This window comes from Abramis brama (genome assembly GCF_963993115.1).
Source record: "Abramis brama genome assembly, chromosome: 19".
In the NCBI taxonomy this organism is placed as follows: Eukaryota; Metazoa; Chordata; class Actinopteri; order Cypriniformes; family Leuciscidae; genus Abramis; species Abramis brama.
The window spans coordinates 23,385,700-23,407,978 of record NC_139981.1 but is presented as its reverse complement, the minus strand read 5'-3'; the positions used below and the strand labels follow the sequence as shown (position 1 = coordinate 23,407,978).

The 22,279-nt window shown below is 36.6% G+C and overlaps 1 protein-coding gene across 3 annotated transcripts in view; it reads right to left on the bottom strand.

The window, feature by feature from the left end:
- The window catches only part of prkg1a (protein kinase cGMP-dependent 1a), a 96,051-nt gene that overhangs the window by 14,776 nt on the left and 58,996 nt on the right, over positions 1-22,279 (bottom strand). For 2 of the 3 annotated variants that reach the window (XM_084092607.1, XM_084092606.1), the window contains exons 4-9: positions 21,485-21,590; positions 17,109-17,172; positions 11,020-11,097; positions 10,838-10,932; positions 6,805-6,870; positions 5,387-5,461 (exon numbers count right to left, since the gene is read on the bottom strand). In XM_084092607.1, the coding sequence (XP_083948733.1) occupies positions 5,387-5,461; positions 6,805-6,870; positions 10,838-10,932; positions 11,020-11,097; positions 17,109-17,172; positions 21,485-21,590 (484 nt within the window). Of the gene's footprint in view, positions 1-5,386; positions 5,462-6,804; positions 6,871-8,266; positions 8,415-10,837; positions 10,933-11,019; positions 11,098-17,108; positions 17,173-21,484; positions 21,591-22,279 lie in introns of those variants that run through there. The other variant, XM_084092608.1, reaches the window with a different exon arrangement.

Genomic DNA, 22,279 nt, shown 5'->3' with positions numbered 1-22,279 from the left:
ATTTATGTATACAAAAGTTCATTCTAGTTTTTATTCTGATTGGCTGAGAGCCTTTTCCAGCCATACGATATTCTACCAGTATCACTACAGGAACCGTTTCACCATTTTCAATCCGATTGCAGCATTTCTCTCACAGCGAGTGTCATGGCGGATGAGCAAACACTCGTGCCTATGGCCGAATCACAGCCGTGCTGATATGAGATATCGCATGGTTACAGTTGTAATCAAAATTATTCAACCCCATTGCAAATCAGGTTTACTAGCTAAATTTACAGACTTTCAGCTCTTTGCAATGAACAAATCAAACAAAAGTAACTGAAATATCTCAACACAACAAATGTGGTTTCCGCAAATTCAACTAAAAATGCAACTTTTAATAACTTCTGCATTCTCAAAATTATTCAACCCCTTTTTGTATCCTGCTCCTTGTTTGTGAAGGGCGTTGATATCTGCTCTTAACTTTTTGGACCATTCTTTTGACTAATGAAGCCCTTGATTAGTTGCATCAGGTGTGCTTGAGACAAAACCTGTTTTGCAGATTTGTGCGGGTGTGAGGGATTCTATTCAGGCGGTTGAATAATTTTGAGACTCCAGAAGTCGTTAAAAGTGCCATTTTCAGTTGAATTTGGGGAAACCACTTGAAACATTTGTTGTGTTGAGTTATTTCAATTACCTTTGTTTGATTTGTTCATTGCAAATCTGAAAGTCTGTAAATTTTGCCAACAAACCTGATTTGCTATGGGGTTTTAATAATTTTGATTACAACTGTATATACAGGGGTTGGACAATGAAACTGAAACACTGGCCAGTATAGTTTTAAGGTTTCACACCTATATATGCACAGCCAATCCTCACTGATTTTACATTCCATCAGTAAGAGTGAAGGTTGAATTAGCTGAGCAATAACACAGTTGTGCATATAATATTGCAATCCACACAACATATTTGGCGACATATCAGAGTTCAAAAGGGGACAATTTGTTGGTGTGCATCTCACTGGCTCATCTGTGACCAGGACAGCAAACCTCTGTGGTGTATCGAGAGCTATGGGATCGGACAGCGGTCCGGAGTAACTGTCGATGCAAGAGGAAGCTATCTGAAAAGGATGTCCAGGTACTAACCTGGATTGTATCCAAAAAACCTAAATCCACAGCTGCCAGTTGGGCAGAACTGGTTAGTTTCTACTACTTTAGTTCACTGCAGAACTAAATGTGCACCTCGACTCTGGTTTCCACAAAAACTGCTCGTCGGGAGCACCACAGAATCAATATTTATGGTCGGGCTGCTACAGCCAAACCTTTGGTCACTCGTGCAAATGCCAAATGTCGTTTTTTTTTGTACCAACGATGCACATCTGTGGGAGATACAGTGTGGTAAAGCCCCCCGGATTGTTGCGTGCCCAGAGTAAAGCACTGGGGTTTTTAATCAGTGATGGTTTGGGCTGCAATATCATGGCATTCCCTACTGTGCTTGATGTGCATGTCACTGCCAAGGAATACCGAGCCATTCTGGAGGACCATGTGCACTTAATAGTTCAAACATTGTACCCTGAAGGTGGTGCCGTGTATCAGCATGATAATGCACCAATACATTCAGCAAGTCTTTTGACAGAATGGTTTGATGAACATGAAAGTGAAGTTGAACATCTCCCATGGCCTGCACAGTCACCAGATCTAAATAGTCACTTTGGGGTGTTTTGAAAGAGCAAGTCAGAAAACGCTTTCCTACACCAGCATCACATAGTGACCTGGACACTGTTCTGGAAGAATAATCCCTCTGGCCACTGTGCAGGACTTGTATCTGTTATTCCCAAGACAAACTGATGCTGTATTGGCACCAAAAAGAGGCCCTACACCATACTAATAAATTATTATGGTCTAAAACCAGCCGTTTCAGTTTCATTGGCCAACCCCTATATAAATGTATGCGTGTGTGTCAATTTTATATACACACACACACGAAAACGGGTACACTGATTTTATACTATAAATGTGGATTTTAGGGTGCATGGGGAGGTGGAGTTTGTCATTTTATGCCATTGGCAGCACCAAATAAAAACACAATCTGTTTTGTTTTAGTGGTCCAAAAGGGTCAAACATAACATTAGCTCAGGCACCAGTACCTGTTTAGCTGAACAATGAAGGACAGGGAGTGTCTCGACTGTTACTTGATTGTTAACAGTCATCATTTTTGCAGTTCTGTTTGGTGCCACTAGTGATGCAGAAATGACACATGTATAAGAGAGTTGAACCCACTCGTCTCATTAGAGTGTTCTCTATCTGTCAGTATGGCAGCTGGAGACTTATTTACAGGTTTGTAGTTTAGATCATTGGGGACGCAGTGCAGGAGGTGACAGTTGTAGATGTGTCTTAATAAACTTTAATCTATGACAGTCACACAGACTACAGGCACCTCTTCATTATTCATCAGCAATCATTTACATTGCAGATGAGCAGATAAGAGGAAGAAAAGTTTCTATTTCGGTTCAGATGACACTGAATGAATTTTTCAAGTGGGAACTTATTTTCTGAGCTATCCCAGAATCCCTCTTTCTCTCTCTGTGTGATATTCTCTCTGAAATGTGATAAGGTTTCACATTTTTCTGAGCAGATTATTTTCTCATCGCCACACAATGATTGCATCACTTTCTCACCATGTTTCTTCTGTTTATGAACAGTTGCTGGTTCTTATACAACTTGTCTTCTAGCACAGTGTAGTGAACGACACATTCCAGGGCCCAGTTTACAGCCGAGACCCTCTCAGTCCGTAACGTTAGACACAGGTTTGCTACATTATGAATGTTTCTTGGTGGACTAACACAAACAAACTGTCCAACGCCATCAGATAAAGATGCTAGGACAACAGCCAGACAAATAAATCACTACAACAGACTTCTTATTTACAGTTCTAGAGTTACAGTAAATATCCTTGAGCTGCCCTTTGACAATTGCATTGTAATGGTTGCCATACTTCACTCACTTAGAGAAGGGTGACTCACATGTGATGTGAAGTGACCTACCACTTTTCACTGTTCAATGTTGTTTGAAATGAATGCTGCTTTTTTGAACTTCCTATTCATCAAAGATTAGGAAGGAAGATATATTTACTTTGTGTACATTCCTTTTTCCAGAATTATTTTGTAAAATGCAATACAATCAACAATATGCGATTTGTTAATTCTCTTGAACCTTTAAGTAAATATAGATACATTATTATTTTGATGGCTGCAACACACTCCAAAAGAAACTTGATACAGAGGCTCAATATGTTTACCACCGTCACATCACCTTTCCTTTTAATTAAACCTTTTAATCAGTTGGGAGTTTTGCCCAATCTCGCCTGACACAAGACTTCAGCTGCTCAGAGGTCTGTGGTCATTGTTGTCTGATTCTCCTTTTCATGAAGGGCCACACATTCTGAATAAGAGACATATCTGGACTGCAGTGTCTTCGAAACCACTCTGTTGTAGCACATGCAGAATGAGGCTTAGCATTGTCTTGCTTCCCAGGAAAGATGTAATCTTATAATAAGTCTGTACAATCCCAATATTTGCCTCCACTTCAATGGTACCTTCTAGAGGTCTGCTACCCGACCCGAGCCCGACGGGTCCCGAAAAATATGCGGGTTTCGGGTCGGGTTCGGGTTAATGTTTAATGAACAGCCTCGGGTTCGGGTCGGGTTCGGGTTTGTAACTAAGAAAAACTAAATAGGCTATATATAGTTTGCGTGCCGTGTGCTTTGCCTGCTTGCTGTGTTGTGGTGACCGGCACGCGCGAGAGAGAAAGTACATGCGTGCGCAGATGTGCAATGTACATTGGCTACACAGACACACAGGCTCTCTCTCTCAAATATCAATGATATAATATATATAAATGATATAATGATAAAATAAAACAAATAATAAAAAAAATATATATAATTTTTTTAATTATTTGTTTTATTTTATAAAAAAAAATATATTTTTTTTTATTATTTGTTTTATTTTATCATTATATCATTTATATCACAAAACTGTTTTGCGCATGTGCTACCGCTCTCGCATGCTATTTCAGTCACAACACAGACAGCAGACGACAGCAAGCAAACCATGAGTCTGATAAAGCAAAAAAAAAATTACTGAGGGAAAACTTATGACAGTTCCAAATGATGAGAGAAACTTCAGTGCAGCTGGACTAACTTTCAATCAGAGGAGGACGGCGCTGAAACCATCAACTGTCGACGCCGTTCTCTTCCTTCATAACTCGTGTAAATAGCAAGCAATCATTAAATACAACATATTGCAAAAATGGTATTTGCTGTGAGAAACAGAGTTGACCTAGGGTTCGGGTCGGGTTCGGGCTTAACATGTAAATGTAATTGTCGGGTCGGGTTAAACGATCGTGGGTACGGGCCGGGTTCGGGCTTCAGTTTAAAGCCTGTGCAGACCTCTAGTACCTTCACACATATGCAAGTCACCCATGCCGTTTGCACTGATGCACTCTCATACCATTACAGATTACATACCATCTGGATCGTCCCTTTCGTCTTTGGGACTGAGAACTCAATGTTGAAATGTGAGCTCATCTGACCACAGCACACATTTACACTGTTTTTTGGATCATCTGAGATGAGCTCTGTGACATCTGTGCATAAAACTGATGTATAGATTTCTCATTGCGTAGCAGAGATTTGCGTTTCATTTCTTGATGCAGCGTCAGACTGTGTTAAGTGATAACAATTTTCCAAAGTTCTCCTGAGCAATGTAGCATGTAGCAATATTTAACACAGTAGCATTATGGTTACTCATGCAGTGCCATCTGAGGGCTCAAAGGTCAAGCACATTCATCAGAGGTTTCCAGCCTGGCCTCTGGAATCCCTGAATCTTTCCACAATATTATGTATGTTAGATGATGAAAAACCTAATTTCTTTGCAATCTTGCATTGAGAACTGTGATTTTTGAATTGTTTGACACTTCTTTCATGATATTTGGCACAAAATGGTGAGCCATGGCCCATCTTTGCTACCAAAGACCGAGTTGCTTCTTCTATACCCAATCATGATACCTTCGCCTACTACCAATTCACATACTTATTGTGGACTGTTTCAAAACAGTTTAATTTAGATATTCTGTAATCTTTTCACTTTTATTTAACATCTCTCGCAACATTTTCAAAACTGACTGCCGAGTTTTGCAGCAATCAAAATCAAAATTGGTTCATAATTACAAAAAAAAAAATAAGTTGGTCAGTGAAAACACTTTGTAGACATAATTTTTTAAACCATAGTGGTGATCAAAAACAAGATTGCTAATGTTTTACATGCAAGAAACCATCATTAATATTATAAACTGACCTCAGAAAAGAAAATATATAAAAAGGTCCACACTTCAGAGATGATTTCACCTACTTTGCTTTTGCCTCTGCATCTTCACAGCCTTTGTTGGATACGTCCTCCAGACCTCCAATCAGGTGTTTGTATGAGCTGGAAAGATTGGTAACAACAACATACTTTGAAAAATTTCATCTTTATGACAAATGTAATACCGTTCAAATGTTTGAGGTTGGTATGATTTGTTTTTATGTTTCTGAAAGAAGTCTCTTATGCTCACCAAGGCTGTGTTTATTGGATTAAAAATACAGAATAAACAGTAATATTGAGAAATATTATTACAATTTAAAATTAAAATGTAATTTATTCCTGTGATGTAAAGCTGAATTTTCAGAATCATTACTCCAGTCTTCAGTGTCACAATACGTCAGAAATAATTTGAATATGCTAATTTGGTGCTCAAGAAACATTTCTAAATATGATCAATGTTGAAAACAGTTGTGCTGCTTAATCACTTTTGTGGAAACCGTGATTTTCAGGATTCTTTGATCAAAGTTCAAAAGAACAGCATTTATTTAAAATAGAAATCTTTCCTAACATTATAAATGTCTTTACTGCCAATTTAATGTGTCCTTGCTGAATAAAAGTATTAAATTCTTTTTAAAAGAAGAAATGACCCCAAATTTATGAACGGTAGAGTAGATTTATCAAAGGCTATTCCCTGTGAGGTTTACAGCGGTCTGTATGAGAATAAGTTAATCTAAATACTTTTCTCCAGTCAAAAAGCAGTGCGACGGTTGCATGATGTCCTTGTTGGGCTGTCTTACAACTGACAACACTTTTATTAAAGACATGTCTACATATCACCACAATAAATCTTTCAAAAATTAACACATTTTAAGTTGAAGAGTGACTCTAATGACTCTGAATAATTTCATGTCTCTTTCATTATTTAGAAAGTCAATCCTAAATTATAGTGAAAAATGAACAAATTTAAATAAAATACTGCTCATTAAAATGTAACAATCAACTGTCACACAGATGGCTGATGATTTGAGTCTCAATCAGACAGGAATGAGAGTTTTCCCAGCCGGAGGGCACATACTGTATGTACTATATACACTCTCTCTCTCTCTCTCTCTCTCTCTCTCTCTCTCTCTCTCTCTCTCTCTCTCTCTCTCTCTCTCTCTGTGTGTCTTTCTGTGTGTCTGACTGTCTGTCTCACTCTTTCCAGCTTATTGACACACGTGACACTTCAGCTATTTAGGCTGAGCTTAATTTATTGACTTTAAGGCAGTAGATAAGCACTTCAAACCCATAGACACTGTGTCCCTCACACACACAAATAGAACAATCAGTGTAAAATCCACAGATGTTCAACGAACTGGAAAACTTGGAGTGAATTACTGCTGACTGCTGGAATGACACGTGTGAAGGTTTAAGCAGCATATATAAAGAAACACTTTTTCCATAGGATAAACGTTGCATATACTCACTCTCTGTCAATCACAAGGCAGGTGACTGTCTCTGCTGCGATGACATTAGCTGTTCTGATGTCCTCCCTGTTCAAAAGACACAGACGCAATACAGAGAAACGTCATTTTATAATGCTCCGATACGTTTAAAATCAGTATAAGTATTATAAATGTAAACAAGATGAGTAAAGGAAACGAACTTTGTTGGCTTGACAAAGCCTTGTTTGAAAGTTCGAAATAACTTTGAAAAGCTTGGTTTGAAAATGTTTACTTGAAGTCAATAAAAAGTTATTAACGTTTTAAAATGAGTTAGCATGTTGTTAGCAGAATTAGCACATTGCTAGCATGATCATGATCTAACACATTGATAGTAGGGATGTGACGGTGAGGATATTTTCCCACCGGTTAAGCGGCATGCGACAACACCGGTAATACCGGTATCACCGGCGGGGGCTTTTAAATCGCTAATTTGAAAACGAAAGTAAAATGCGCACGCGGTGTGGAGCAGAGCGAGCATTTTCAATTAATTAATATGGAAGTTGAGCTTCCATAGGAATGAACTGAAAACGGAATCATAATCCCATTTTAAACATTGCTAGCATGAATTAGCATTCTGCTAACATATTTTAGGATGTTGCTAGCATTAATTAGCATGTTGCTAACATGAATTAACACATTGCTAACGTGATTTAGAAGGTTGCCATGTTTTAACACATTGTTAGCATGATTTAACATGTTGTTAACATGAATTATCACATTGCTAGCATGAATTAGTACATTGATAACATGAATTAACATGTTGCTAGCATCTCCTAAGCTAGTGATAGATACTTGGTGGACGAAGCTTAAATACTCTATTGAAGTTATTGTATTAAATGTTTTGACCCCCTCAATCAAAGTCTATGGAACTTTTTGTAGTTTGATTGTCCGTTTAACGAAAATCGCGAGTCAGATCAGTTAGAAAAGAGATAGCAACCTGAGACCTGTAGGTCTGACACGAGTTTGGGGGTTGTAGCTTTAAAGCTCTAGGAGGAGATACTGTTTAAAATTATTCTCAGAAGAAGAAGAGGAAGAAAAAGCTTAATATATAAATATTAAAATAAACTATTTATTGTAATAAAACTACACAAATAATAACCCAAATGAAAGTATTTATGTGGTGAATTATGATGCAGCGACCAAATTAACGACGAGTAAGACAAAATTCACGTATGCTGGACAATCTGGTAAAAATAATCCATTTATAAATAATAATAATAATAATAATAACAACAACTAAAAATAATATATATATACATATATATACATATATATATATATATATATATATATATATATATATATATATATATATATATATATATATATATATATATATTATATGGAAAAGCTCAGATTATTCGGTCTTGGAAGAAAGCATAAACCAGTAGATTACTAGAATTACTTGCTATTTCAACTATGTTAAAGAATTAAGCCAGCGTGCCTCAGAGTTTGCTGATTGTCCTCTTCCTCACTGTCGCTCCAGTCGCAGTCATCAGAGTCTGAATCCCACTCTGATCTCATGATGCTTTGCATTATTCACTTACTGTCTGATCTGAGCACAGCTATACGTGCACATATACCACTACAGTACAGCACAGCACACTTCTATTGAGACAAAAACAATCACTGTGTGACATCTGTCCCATCATTGGCAGTTCTGAGCCGAAGAAGAGCTCTCACACACGACTCTGAAAGCAAGAAGGGCTGGACACTAAACGCTAAACACACATACGTCTGCTCCTGGATCCAACTGCAAAAATTGCCGGACACCACACACACACGCTGCCGGATCCATTTCCAGTGAAGCACGCTTGCGAAAGGTGAGAATTCTTTACAACATATCGGCTCTAAAGCTGTCACAGCACAAATACACAATAACGCTACTGCAAAGGTCACAGCTGCTGCACGATATTACTGAACACAGAGGGAAATCTGTCATCATTTACTCACCCTAAATCACGTTCTGAACCCTTATGAATTTTGTTCTTCCGTGGAACACACACATAAAAAAAATTGCAGAATGCTGAAATTGCAATTTTTTTTGCACTTATGGAATGATTTTATATTGGTTTTTGTCATTTTGTCAAGGAGTCAGACTGTCCAGATCCCTATTCATGTTTGCTGTATGGAAAAGAGAAGTTTGGAAACTGCTAAACTTGTCTTTTTGTGTTTTATGAAAAATCATACTGGTTTGGAATGACTTGAGTATAAATAATGACAGAATTTCCATTCCTATAATTGTAAGGCATTTTGCCTTAAGTGGGACGCATCCGCCTGCTTAAGGAAACGCAGCATGAAAAACAGACAAATCATAGCTGCCAAATGTGTTTGTGAACCAATCAGGTGTCAAATGCTTCAGAATGCACATACACACACGCATGAATTTAATCCCGGCTCCAAGAGATTCCTTTATCAAATTCTGGACGCTGTTAAGTAGCCCCGTAAAGTTACCCACCCACCCACATGCTGTATACAAGGGCGCTGTGAGCTCCAACAGAAGAGCATTTAATTGATCTCTAAGGGATCATAGTGACCGCGTGCAATGTTCTGATTTCCAAAACCGTGGCCTAAATTTCACCTCCGTTCACACACTTGCAGCAGGACACCTGATACACAGCGGAGCAATATCAACACACTCTCAGGATCACTGTTTCCTAGTAACACAACCAAACGCAGGATTATAATCAGGAGTAAACATTGCCCTTAAAATAGACACCAGAATAGAATAGAATAGAATAGAATAGAATAGAATAGAATAGAATAGAATAGAGAACAATAGAATAGAACAGGATTTTGTATGATTAGCATAAATAGAATAAACACAGCATGAATATAATGGAAAATATTATAGATAATAAGCATGTTAAACCAGAATAGAACAGAATGAATAAACTGGAGCATAATAGAATAAAACTGATCTCAGAATGATTAGCAGGAACAGAATAGAACAAAATACAGCATGAATAGAATAGAATGGAAAATAATAGAGATAATAAGCATGTTAAACCAGAATAGAATAGCATGTTAAACCAGAATATAATAGAATCAAATAGAATTGAAACTCCAAGAATGCATAAGAACAACTGATGATATCTCACTGGTCTATAGTTGCATACCTCTTATATTCTTTCCTTGTGTACTTTTGACCCTTATTCCCTGTTCTAACCCGTGTTCCACTATTGTTGGCAGCTAGTAGGATTTCCTGCTGTGGGATGCTCTAATGCATAACTGGTCATAACCTTTAAAAAAATGATAAGATCAAAAAGATTTATATAATGTTTAAATTCATATACATTGACGGTTGCTCATATTGCCAAGCCCACCATAACAGGAAATCGAAATCTGGAGAAGGTAATTTTTACACATTAAAGCAGTTCAATTAGGAACATAGTAAAGGAACTAGAAAAATGCCTGGCAGAAAACACTAGATTCTGCGTAATATAATTCCTGAATTAGCCTGTTCTTTCTCAGTCGTAAGAGTGTGAGAAAACAGTGCTTTTATATAATATGTAAATGTAATGTCATGTTTGCAAGTGCAGCAACTCTAAACGGTATATGAATCAAAGATTTTTTCAATTCCATTAATGCTTCTTGTCAGCCGCCACAAGATGTCACCACATCCTTTAAAAACTAATGGGGTGAATGAATCTCACAAGAACCTGTCCAGGTCACATTTCACTGAATGATCAACATAAATAAATAAAACCATTAAGAGTTTTGTAATAATTACCCTTATTCTCAATACTGATTTTTATCCAGTTCTCACCACTGTAATGCACTGTAATTATTTATTATCTATAAACAGAATAGAAACTCATATCTTGTTTTATTAAAGAGAATGAGATTTTCCGCATTACAGTGATGAGAATTTGAAGGGTATAAATGTTCATTTAAGCAATATATATTTCTCATGATTTTGGGTGAACACTGACCAGAGATTCAAGTAATGACCTTCCTGTTTCGAGTTTAAGCTTTGTATTAAATCCGACAGTAGTATACAGTACAATCTCACCCTTGTAGGGCTTTTTCCCCAAATGAGTCTCCTTTCCCCATTGAGCGCAAGTAGACGGGCTCCTGACCCGGACATTCCTCTCGAGTCATCGTCACCTGGACAGGAGTGAAAAGAAGAGGAAGAGATTAACATGAACATCTTCACAGCATCACTGCTTGCACTTTGCACGGAAATAGACTTGCCTTTCCTTTACTGATAATGAAGAATGTGTCTCCTCTCGCCCCCTGGCGAATGATGTAGTCGCCATCCCCATAGTGTGTCTATAAGACAAAGAAAATTGGTTTGAGGATGTGGAAAAAGATGATGCAAAAAAACACAGCTATTTTCTATGAAGAGGGTAAGAATAAAGGATGTGCAGACATAAGACCCAAAAGATTTCTAAACAGAAAAGAGGCAACAGAACATCTCTCTGACCCTCAGTGTGCTCTCTAAGACCTTGACCTCCAGACACATCAGTCTGAAATCAGATATGACCAGCAGAAAGGAAACCGAAGCCCAGAATGACTGACACAAGCAAACACTTTGTTCCAGTATTACCTAGAGTCTGACCTCCAACAAAACACCCACATATACACTGGCAGTGATAAGAGACAGGTTTGTGACTTATTACCCAGATTAAAATGAAGAAAATAAAATCCAAAAGTAAACAAATACTATATATATATATATATATATATATATATATACTATCATGATTCATACTTAAGACTGCAAATATACTACAATAATGTAATGTGTATATATAGATTTTTTTTTTATTCTTTCCAGCAGAATTCCTTTTCATGAATATGTTGAAACTAGCAGATTTTGCTGCATTAATGCAATTCCGGCTCTTTTTCTCCATGTTTTAAATTACAGTGGTCCTAAAAGTATTGCATAGCATAACATTCCACTAGCATTAGAGAACCAGAAAGAAATTATTTTTGTCTTCAAATATATAATTTTAGCATTTAATAACTTTTTGCTTGAGTGTGCCTTTATTTGAAGCAACTAGGTTTGATGTTCATACATTTTGAGTGTAGCTTAAGTGCCACTGTAGCTAGACTGTTTGAGATGAGTGCTTTCCATTGAGAAGTATTCACTCAAGTCAGTGTGAATATTCAGTAAGATGCAGATATGGCCGGACTCTAAATTGAGGCTGCTACACTATATGTGCAATTAAAGTAGGAACTGCATCAAATATAAGTGACACAAATACCAAGGAATGAGGACAGATTCCATCCATGTGGCCAGACTTTCATTCCCCAGAGCATTTAAGTTAAAAAACCTTCAACAAATTTCAGTTTTTCATTTAAGGTCAATCATTAGATAAAGAGACTCCCTCCACTCTTGCTGACATTTATTTAACAAATCACGTCACAAAATTTTTCAAGGAAGGACTGGAATGAGAGCTTAACCTGCTGATACAAACTGAGATACCATGATTGACAGGTGAGTCATTTTAATGACACAGAGCTCACAGTGCCAATAGATACTTTAATTGTTTGATGCTACTTCCACACATTTGCTCTTCTGTTGTTGTTTTGTTAATGAACATAACAGATTAACATTATGAACATTAGTCTAAACAAATAGGTCGAGGTTTGCCTGAAGTTTGCCCCTGCTGGTAGATGCTGTAAATACACATTTCCTTTGCCAAAAATACATATTTCGCCATTGAAGGCCGTTTAAAAGTTATGGAAGCTTGTTTTCGCCACTGAATACAAAATTGAAAAATGTAATTGCAAATTTTTATCTCAGAATTCTGCCTTTTTTTTTCTCGCAATTGCAAGTTTACATTTCACAATTCAGAATTGCAAGATATAAAATTGCAACTGCGAGTCACAATGCAAGTCAGAATTGCGCAAAATAACAATTGCAAGTTATAAAGTTAGAATTGTAAGATATAAACTCGCAATTGTAAGAAAAAGTTGCAATTATCTTTAAAAAAAAAAAAAGTATGCCGTGGTGGAAATAAGCTTCCATAAGTAGCTGTGTGTTGATAGAAATAAAAACATTAGCAAGGAGTGTTGTTATCGTTAACTATAACTGTTAATTATTGTTTTAGGTAACTGAAATAAATCAAATATAAATATCAGTTGAAAAACGTAAAAAGTGTTGCCTTGACAAACTAACTGAAATAAATGTTTAATTTGAAGTACTAACATTACTAAAACTGAAATAAAAATAAATAAAAGCTAAATTAAAATATAAAACAATAATAAAACTACTACTATAATAGTAAAGTAATACTAAAATTGGCAAGTAACAATGAATATTCCATAATAGTATAATACAAAAATAGTATAATATTTTATAGTATAATTAATAATATAATGGTATAATCAATAGTACTAAAATAATACATATGGCAAGCAACATAAAAACAGTGAATATTTCCTTTTATTAGATGTTTCACCAGTGACATTATAATGTTTATCCTGCTGCAGATGTATCATGGTTGCTGTCTAAATATTAGACATTTTCTATGTGTTGTTGTGTTATTGTTGTGCTTTGTGTAACCATGTATTATCACAAAGGCAGACCACAGCGACTGCAAGATTATCAACAAATGGAAAACGACAACCTTTCACCCCTAAACAAAGGGAACTGTGGGTCTCCATCACTCACTCTCCAGTGATAAATGTTGTATGCTGAAGAGGTGATGTCTGTGAATGACAGACTGACTGATGACTAAGACATTCACAATGTTTACGGCTCATCTTTTCATACTATTATTGGATAAAAACAATGATTTTTCTCTTTTGATGCTTAGTGCAAAGTCATTGAATATGACCTCAGAGAATAGGTTATTCTCCATCTTATACACACTGAAAAAAGTGCATATGGCTTGTCATTATGTTAAAGAACTTTTTATACTTCACTCAATAAATTCACTTTTCTGCATTGTCATTGGTCTTATGTAATTGAGTTTAGTTGCCTTGAAGTAAAACTAAGTTTTTTGGGTGTAATTTAAACTAATTGCTTTAAATAAAATTACAATTTTAAGTCCACATTCAAACCACGTGACTACTGACGTCATCGAGTTTGGGTCGAGAATTTTCTGTTCGGCCGCCATCTTGTTTTGCTGTATGAATACCACGTTGCGGATACGAGAAATTTCCACAGTATTGGTGAGTAATCCTACAAATACGTTTTCGTTAAGTTTTATCTCTGTTGATATAGACGTGTATGATATTAAAGTAGAATTCAATTAATTAATGCATGTGTTTAGTTTAATAATATTTGTTTTGTTTTAAAGGCTAATCAGAGTCATCGGATATTTCAAGTGTAGTTATAGGCCTAAGTAAATGATGGAGAGTCATTAAACCTCATAGTGGACACAAAATTACATATGGTGAGTAATCTTACAAATCATGTTGAGTTTGTTACTACCGTACATTTATAATCACGTAAGGATCAGTTAACAGATTAATGCAAGTGTTTTATCAAATAATTGTATTTTTCAAAGTGGACATCGGAGAAGTTACACTTTATCAATAAATGATGGATAAAGTAATTAATTGACACGTTAAACATTTGTAGTATTTAAAAGTTCAAAGTTTAATTAAATCTTTGTGACTATATACTGTTTTGATATAGATCATGTTATATTGCTTATATCGTGGCATAAAAATATATCCAGCTTTCAGTATGCGGGATATTTAAAGTTACAGTAAAAAACAAACATGAATCAATGTGAAAATAAGAGCGGTATGTGTTTGATCAAATTAGAGCATGATAAGACTCTAAAGAAAACACATAGGTACTTGCTCAATACCTTGTAATGCACAGCACTGAATTGAGCTCTTTTTAGTGTCATATGGCGTTTGAATGGTCATAGACTTTTTATTTTAATCGAAAATATCTACCTTGCCAAGTGTTCACTTGAACGTATTTGGTTGTGTCTTAAACATTTGGCAAAAAAATCGAGTTTTTCTTTGTTGGTATGTGTGTTAATTCTTAAAGTGACAGTAGCCTCATATACTTGACTGTATAACCTTAAAAGAATAAATATATGGTAAATACTTGATTAATCAAATACATTGTTGATGTTTTAACTCAATGCAGTAGGTTCCGATTGCGTCATAAAAGTTTAAACACGCATGCATGCAATGACCTATTACATAATGCATAACAAATTAGATGAAATCTGTATGACATGACATCTTTGCAACTTTGAAAATAATTATTAATAAATGTTCAAATTACACCAATTTATTTAATCAATGTATTATTTATAAATAACTAAACTTGCAAAAATGTTGGCTCTTAGGTGCGAAAGCATATCCATGCATTTTATGAAATGAAAACATTTTCTTTATGAAAGTTGGTGATTGCTGTGTTTGTCTTTTTTTAAGATACAGATGTTAAATGACAACAGTTTGGAGACATTGTAGTCCAGTCAGAAGATAACGGTAAGTAATTGGTCTCTTTTTGGTTAGAGCAGTTGAATTAATGAATTAGCTCTCTGTGTAAGAATTGTGGTTTTTTTTTTTTTTTTTGCTTGTGTGTCTTTCTGATTGGCCAGAAAGATGAAGCACAGAGAGAACTTGGACAGTTTTTGTGCTCTGTGAAAGTGATGGTCTAAGCACTCCCCTGGACATCAGCATTGTCATTGATGGTATTGAGGTTTTACATGAGTTGTCCTCAGTTGCATCTGCTTGTGCCATGATGTTTGGCATCACTTACGTACTGAGAACTTGAGGTAACCAGAAGTACTTAAATATACCTTTGAGGCCTTTCAAAAAAATCATCATGGACATAGCGAAGATGCGAATGGATGTTAAAGGGTTGGTTCACCCAAAAATTTAAATTCTGTCAGTAATCACTTTTTGTGCACAAAAAGTATTCTCGTCGCTTGATAAAGTTAAGGTTGAGCCACTGAAGTCACTTGGACTATTTTAACGATGTCTTTACTAACTTTTCTGGGATGGCATATCGATTACCTATAGCAGCCTATGAAGGAGTGAGACAGCTCTCAGATTTTATCAAAAAGATCTTAATTTGTGTTCCGAAGATGAACGAAAGTTTTACGGGATTGGAACGTCATGAGGGTGAGTAATTACTGACAAAATTTTCATTTTTGGGTGAACTAACCCTTTAAATGTTCCTGCATGTTATGTCTTTTAAGGAGCTTTCAATGTTGATGTTAAACTTTTTTTCAATGAATTGATGTTACACTGGATGATTTATCAACGCCATACTAAGTGCTTTTAAATGTTTTCTGTTACATTCCTAAATTTAAAGCAAGATAATATGAAATGTCCAAGTGACAATTTTACTGTAGCAAATGGAATTGATGTATACATTTATTGATGGATGTGGGGTTTTTTTTACAAAATGACATTGTTGACGGTTTTATTATTGAATGTTTTTTATTATTATTATGCACTAAATCGGTTTCAGTATTGACTTTTGTAAATCAAATGAATTCTTCCTCAAATGTTTTTAGAACAAGTGGAAATTCTGGTTTCTGTGAGTTTGTTGGAAGATTGCACTAAATAAACAGTTAAATGTTTGATTCCAGAGTGTAAAAGGCTTATTTTTTCAGACAAAAAAATCAGTGATATTTCATGTTGTGTGTAATTTTGTTTTGTATTTATTTTCATATTTAATATCTAAAAGTTTGAAAAATGAAGTTAATCCAAATAATAATCTATAATTTAATGCTAAGTAAACAACTCTCTTTGGTTGAAAGAGTATTTTTTTACTTTCAATTTACTATAGAAATGTGATTTGTGTAAATAAATTTTTTTAAGTTGAGAAAAAGTAAACCGATTACAAGTTGAAGTATTTTTCTCGATGCTCAAAATTGATCGGATGCTTATTGTACACGCAAGCTAATCACTGTTCTAAACTAATGTGCTGCTGCATTGGGGGATGTGGTTCGTCTGATGGTGCTTGGAACCCTAAAAATAAAAGTTAATTAAATAAAACTATAATAGTATATCTAATACTAACAAATGTAATACTATAATACTAAAATTACACTGGAAATCAACATAATTATGGTAGATGTTGCATCATTGGATCATTTCTGGGAAGGAAATTACACACTTTTTAAGGCAACTTGCAAAGAAAGAACACTGTGTGGAGACAGTGACTTTGCTAACACAGACATGAAACCAACGGTTGCTAATAAGAACAAGGTGTCCAAAAGATCATTCTGCAGGAAAATGCAAGGCGCTTGCTTATCCATTCAAATGATCAAAATGAGAAGGTTTGTGATTTAAAGTCTATCTCAAGTGCCTGTGTGTGTGTGTGTGTGTGTTTCTTAAAGATCTCTTACCTCCTCGAGGACATCAGCCAGCTTGCTCAATATTTCTTCTGAAAGACCCCGGAACGTCAGGACACTGTCAGTGAGAGACAACTTACGTCATTATGTTGTAAAAAAAGAAACAATCATCTGTAAATGTGTGATGGAAGAGATCCTTATCTAAGGCTGAAGGGTCTTTTGGTCTTTGTTAATGTTATGTAACTTCAGTGTTTATTTCCTCAAAATAACAAATATTTCATATACTGAATATCACTGTACACCGGGTACATTTCTTATCTGCCCCGAGATGGTTCAAACAGGTGGTCACAATCACACATTGCCATAAACCCAGAGTTGCTCTCTGCCACGGAAACTACAATAATATCCCTCAATCACTATAATACAACATTTCTAAACATATCTGGTCATGTGTTTCGTAATGGAGGAAAAGGTTTGTGTCTGGCTAATTTGTATACGCTGAGCTCATTAGCCAAAAAGCCAAGGCATTATCTAGATTATGTAATAAAAGCTGTAATTTATCTAAATCTAAATGAATCATGTTTAGCATGAGAAGGCAGGAGAGGCCGTCTGATCGTAGATTGTCCCTGATGAGATCTGCGCATCTTTGTCTTGTTGCATTAGCAAATGCACACACTTTACAGGGACGGGCTCCACGTTTCACTGCCGTGTGTCATGAGATGATCATACATCAATAACAGCTCCTGCATAAATATTTCACATGCCATAAAAAATTCAACGGGCCATTAAAGTCTCCTATTACAGTTTAGCATAAGACTGCAGCAGAGAAATCTAAAGGTTTTATGGACAAGCCATTCTGAGCAAACATTTGTGTCCGAAAATTACAGGATTTTATATTCTTTGTCATTTAATTTAAAAAGGTTGCTGATGAACTTTCAAGAAATCCTATTTTCCCATCTGAGATTCAAAGTATCATGGCTGTAACCATCATAAGACATTTGGGAAGCAGCATAGGGGGACATATCTGCCTAATATTCAACAAATGTGAAAAAGCCTTGCAAAATACCAAGAGTTATTAAATTGTACTAATATTTTTACTTTATATATGTTATTATATATGTTTAATATTAAATACTGTAATATGAATAGATTCTGACAGTATTCAAAAAATATATATAAATAGAAGAGAAATTTAGTGCTATTTGAACCATGTGGTAGCAAAAATGGGGTCATTCACTGACAAATATTATGTCAGAAACAACAAATTATTATTTTTAAAATAACTGTTTGAGGGTGTGTTCACACTTGTAATTCACTTCTCTTGGTTCTTTTGTTCTGGACCAAAATAGAAAGTGATACATCTAGTCCTGGCTCGCTTAGCATTTTTTACACCAAACCTAAATATACAAAACAAACAAACAAACAAACAAAACAGCTTTTATGACGTATTTTGCGACTGAACTTACCGAACATACCAAACAATGTTGTGTGTTGGGATAAATGCGCTCGTTGTATGTCCGTACATATGATGGCATTTTTACCAGCTGAGAACTCACAAAGAGTTTATAAAATGTGTGAAGGAGTCAAAACAGCGGCAGAAATTCCTCTGTTGCACACAAACGAAGATCTGGTGCAAGACGACATGGTTCCCATCTCTGTACTGAACTGCAATGGGCAATATCACGACTATGATGAGAAAAACCAGGGCTGCGTCCGGAATCACATACTCTCTTAACTTATTTTGAACAAGTACTTCCTTTGCGACCTCCTTTGGCCTCATGGGAGAAGTATCCATTGTATTCACACTTCAGAATCTCTACCATAAAAGTAGGACATCCAGGTACTTTTTGACTACTCTTTTATGAATATTGTGAACTCAACACTGCATCTTGGATTGAAGCTATGGGGAACGCCATCAGCATGACTGGTGTCTGAAGCACATGTAAACACACCAATAGACCAATGGCAGACTGGCATATATCCCCTTTTGATGGCCCCAAGGGTGGATACTAGGTGAACGAACTAGATGGGCAGTATTTTCCCTCCCTTTGTTCACTTCCCTCCCCAACTGTGGTTGGGTCTTCAAGTAGGGATAGCACTCCCCTTAGAATGGCCCTGGTTTGACAATGCTAATAAGTAGAGGAAGTTCGCCTGCGGGCTGTCCCTCCTTGTTATCTGTCTCTCACAATGGTCATCACGACGGCCATTACTCAGGTACCCTCTTTGGGGTTAATACAAAACGAACTAAGAACGGTAGGGCATTACATCCCCTCTATTTTGTTTGCTTCCCCTTCCCAACTACTGTTGGGCCTATAAGCAGGGGTGGTCATTCCATTAGAGGAGTGGGTCTCTAGATCTCACATCTAGCTGACCTTATTTTTCCAAAATGGCAATGCTAATGAATTGAGGAAGTTCACCTAGAAAACAAAAAAAAAGTACTAAATAAATAAATAACTAGGCGCTGGCTAAAGCAGGTCCTAGACCTAGAGGAATGTTCTACCTATAAGGCCCGGCGACACACTGGCTGCGTGGCGTGAGCGTGGCGTTTCTGTTGCGTGTCAGCTGCGTGGCGTTTGCGTGGCGTGTTCCGTGTTCCATTGCACACCAGAAACGTGTCTGACGCGGTGCTGCTGCTGCTAGGTGACATATGATAAGCCTCATTGGTGATATATTTCACATATGGGGAGAGAGTTGTGGAAGGCCTATACTTCATGTTAAACATAAATATATAGCAGCAAAGACAACGTCGGCAGTGTTGACGGCAAAATAGGCTATAGAATATTTCATTCTGTATTGACAGGTGCAGTATTTGAAAATCGATAATATTTTTTTAAATTACATTTATATTTGCATTCATGTCAAAACCTAGACATTTTTAAACATCAAAATTACATTTATTAATATGTGTTCTATTTTGCCTGGAAACGCTTCCAACACGCTTGCGCGTCGTGTGAAAAATAGGCGTCGGTTCTATTTCTAGCATGCATGTGTTTTGTGTCACGCAGGCAGTGTGCAAGCTCTAACCTGTTAACATGGGAGCCGAAAAAAAAACGGACACGCCACGCAGCTGAGACACTCACGCTACGCAGCCAGTGTGTCGCCGGCCTAAGGGTATGGTAGCGTCCCTTGCTCCCCTCGAAAAGCAGGGTTCCTCCCCCAGACTTCAGGGGTTTTTAAGTAAGGCTAGGCTGTGGCTGCTCCTTGGAGAGGCAGCAACATCAGAAATGGTAGCCGTTGAGGTTTTTTTAACATCACGGGTTCCCTTTTGTAAGTTGCCCTTTGAGCCGTAGATTTGAGTGAGGTGTTTTACTCCCTCCCCACTACCTTGAGTATTACCAGCTGCTTTGACACGATTATCAGGTTAAATGACTTTGTAACGTGTGCAAAAGCGCACAACCTCCCGAGTGTCCAAACTCGCACAGTGTACGCCCACCTTTAGTAGAGCTACAGCTCCCCTCCAATTTCCAGAGGGGTTGAGTTTATTGCAAGAATCTGTTGCATCTAAGAATATGTGCCATTCTTATACTACAGCCTTTTGTATGAGAATCAAGGTTGCGTCTCCCCCAGAGGTAGTGTTAATGGCCAAGGTCGCAGTTAAAAAATTCATTTCAGATCTTAGGATCATTCCCTGATTCCTGCCGTCAATGGTGATAATTCAGGACATGCAAATTAGCTGGCATTCAGTTGAAAAACAATATATACTGTATATATTTCTATAGGCTACATTTTGCATTCCGAACTAAACAGAGATAAATCTATCAATTTAGATTTAGATATCAATCTATTTAGTATCAGGTTAAGTAGCCAACAGTAAATAGCCAAGTAGTAAATCATGGGATCACACACACATTTAGTAGACATGAGCTTGGATTAGCTCAGAACTAAATATGAAACCTGAATTTCATATTGGCCTATAAACTAGAACCATAAAATGCACAAGTTCTGCTCAGCATCTAATGCATTCACATGTACTCTGCTTTTGTGTGTTAATGGCTGTGGGTTCAAAGCATAATTGACAAAATTAGGTCTAATTATTCAAATAATAAATACAGCTGGAGGGATGGGGTAATATCATTAACATTAGATGAAAACACATTAGATGATTCATTAAAAACAATTGCTAGTAGTAACATGTTACTAACATAAGACAGAGAGAGCGGGAGATTTGGAGCTACATTATAGAGAGTTTCTGTGGCAATGAATTCTGTGGCTTCCAAGAAACTTCTCTGTTCTGCCTCAGTGTCTTTAAAGTCTTTGATGAAGACTTCTTTCATCCAGTTTGGCTAGGGAGCCCAACAATGCAGAATTGAGAATTCTGTCTTTAATATGTAAAATATGCCCCATGCTCTCTTCTCTGGGTGCCATTATGCAAATTAAGATGTCAGATGATAAAGAGAGAGATGCACTTCCATGACAAGACAGCTGCTCACCTTTTCAATAACTCCATGTACTCTGCATGTTTGATGAGTCCTGTCCTCATCATGATGGTCTGGAAGCACTGTCTGTCGATGGCCCATAACTTCACACTGGTCACAGCTGAAACACACATCAGAAAGCAGTTTTTGAACGTAATCATAATCAGCACCCAAAGCTTTTCTTACAATATGAACATGAAATTTAGACGTTCAATTGTCATACAAGTAATTCCGATTATCGATTTAATTGTCTGTTCTGTTCATGGTACTTCCAGTGTACGCTTAATATAAACAGAGCTTCAGAAGAAGTCTTTATGTAAGGAATAATTGACGACGAGCCATTGAATTATTAGAAAAAAAACAGTAGTATTACCGTTATTGTTGTAGTTTTGAGTTCTGTTTCTGTGTTTTCAGTGTTTCTGTGATCGTTTTCCCCTGTCTTCTGTTGATTTTGGTTTAGTCCGGTTTTCCCCAGTCTGTCTAATTAGTAATTTCACTCACCTGTGCCCTGTTAATTATCTTGTTAGTCCCTGTGTATTTAAGCCCTGTGTGTTTCAGTTTTCACTTGTCGGTCAATGTTTTATGTTAAGGTTTATCTGTGATCTGAGCACACGCTCCCTTTTTGTTTGTATCTGTGAATATTGAGAATTAAAACCTTGGAATTAATCTCCTTCGTGTTCATCTCCTACTTCATCCACCCTGAAGCCTAACAGATTGACCGACCCAAAAAGAAGAAAGAGGGGAGATTGATTGCGGGGTTCTTCTGCCCCAGAGCTCGTAAGCTGGTGTCGAATAGTGCGGATCTGGCTT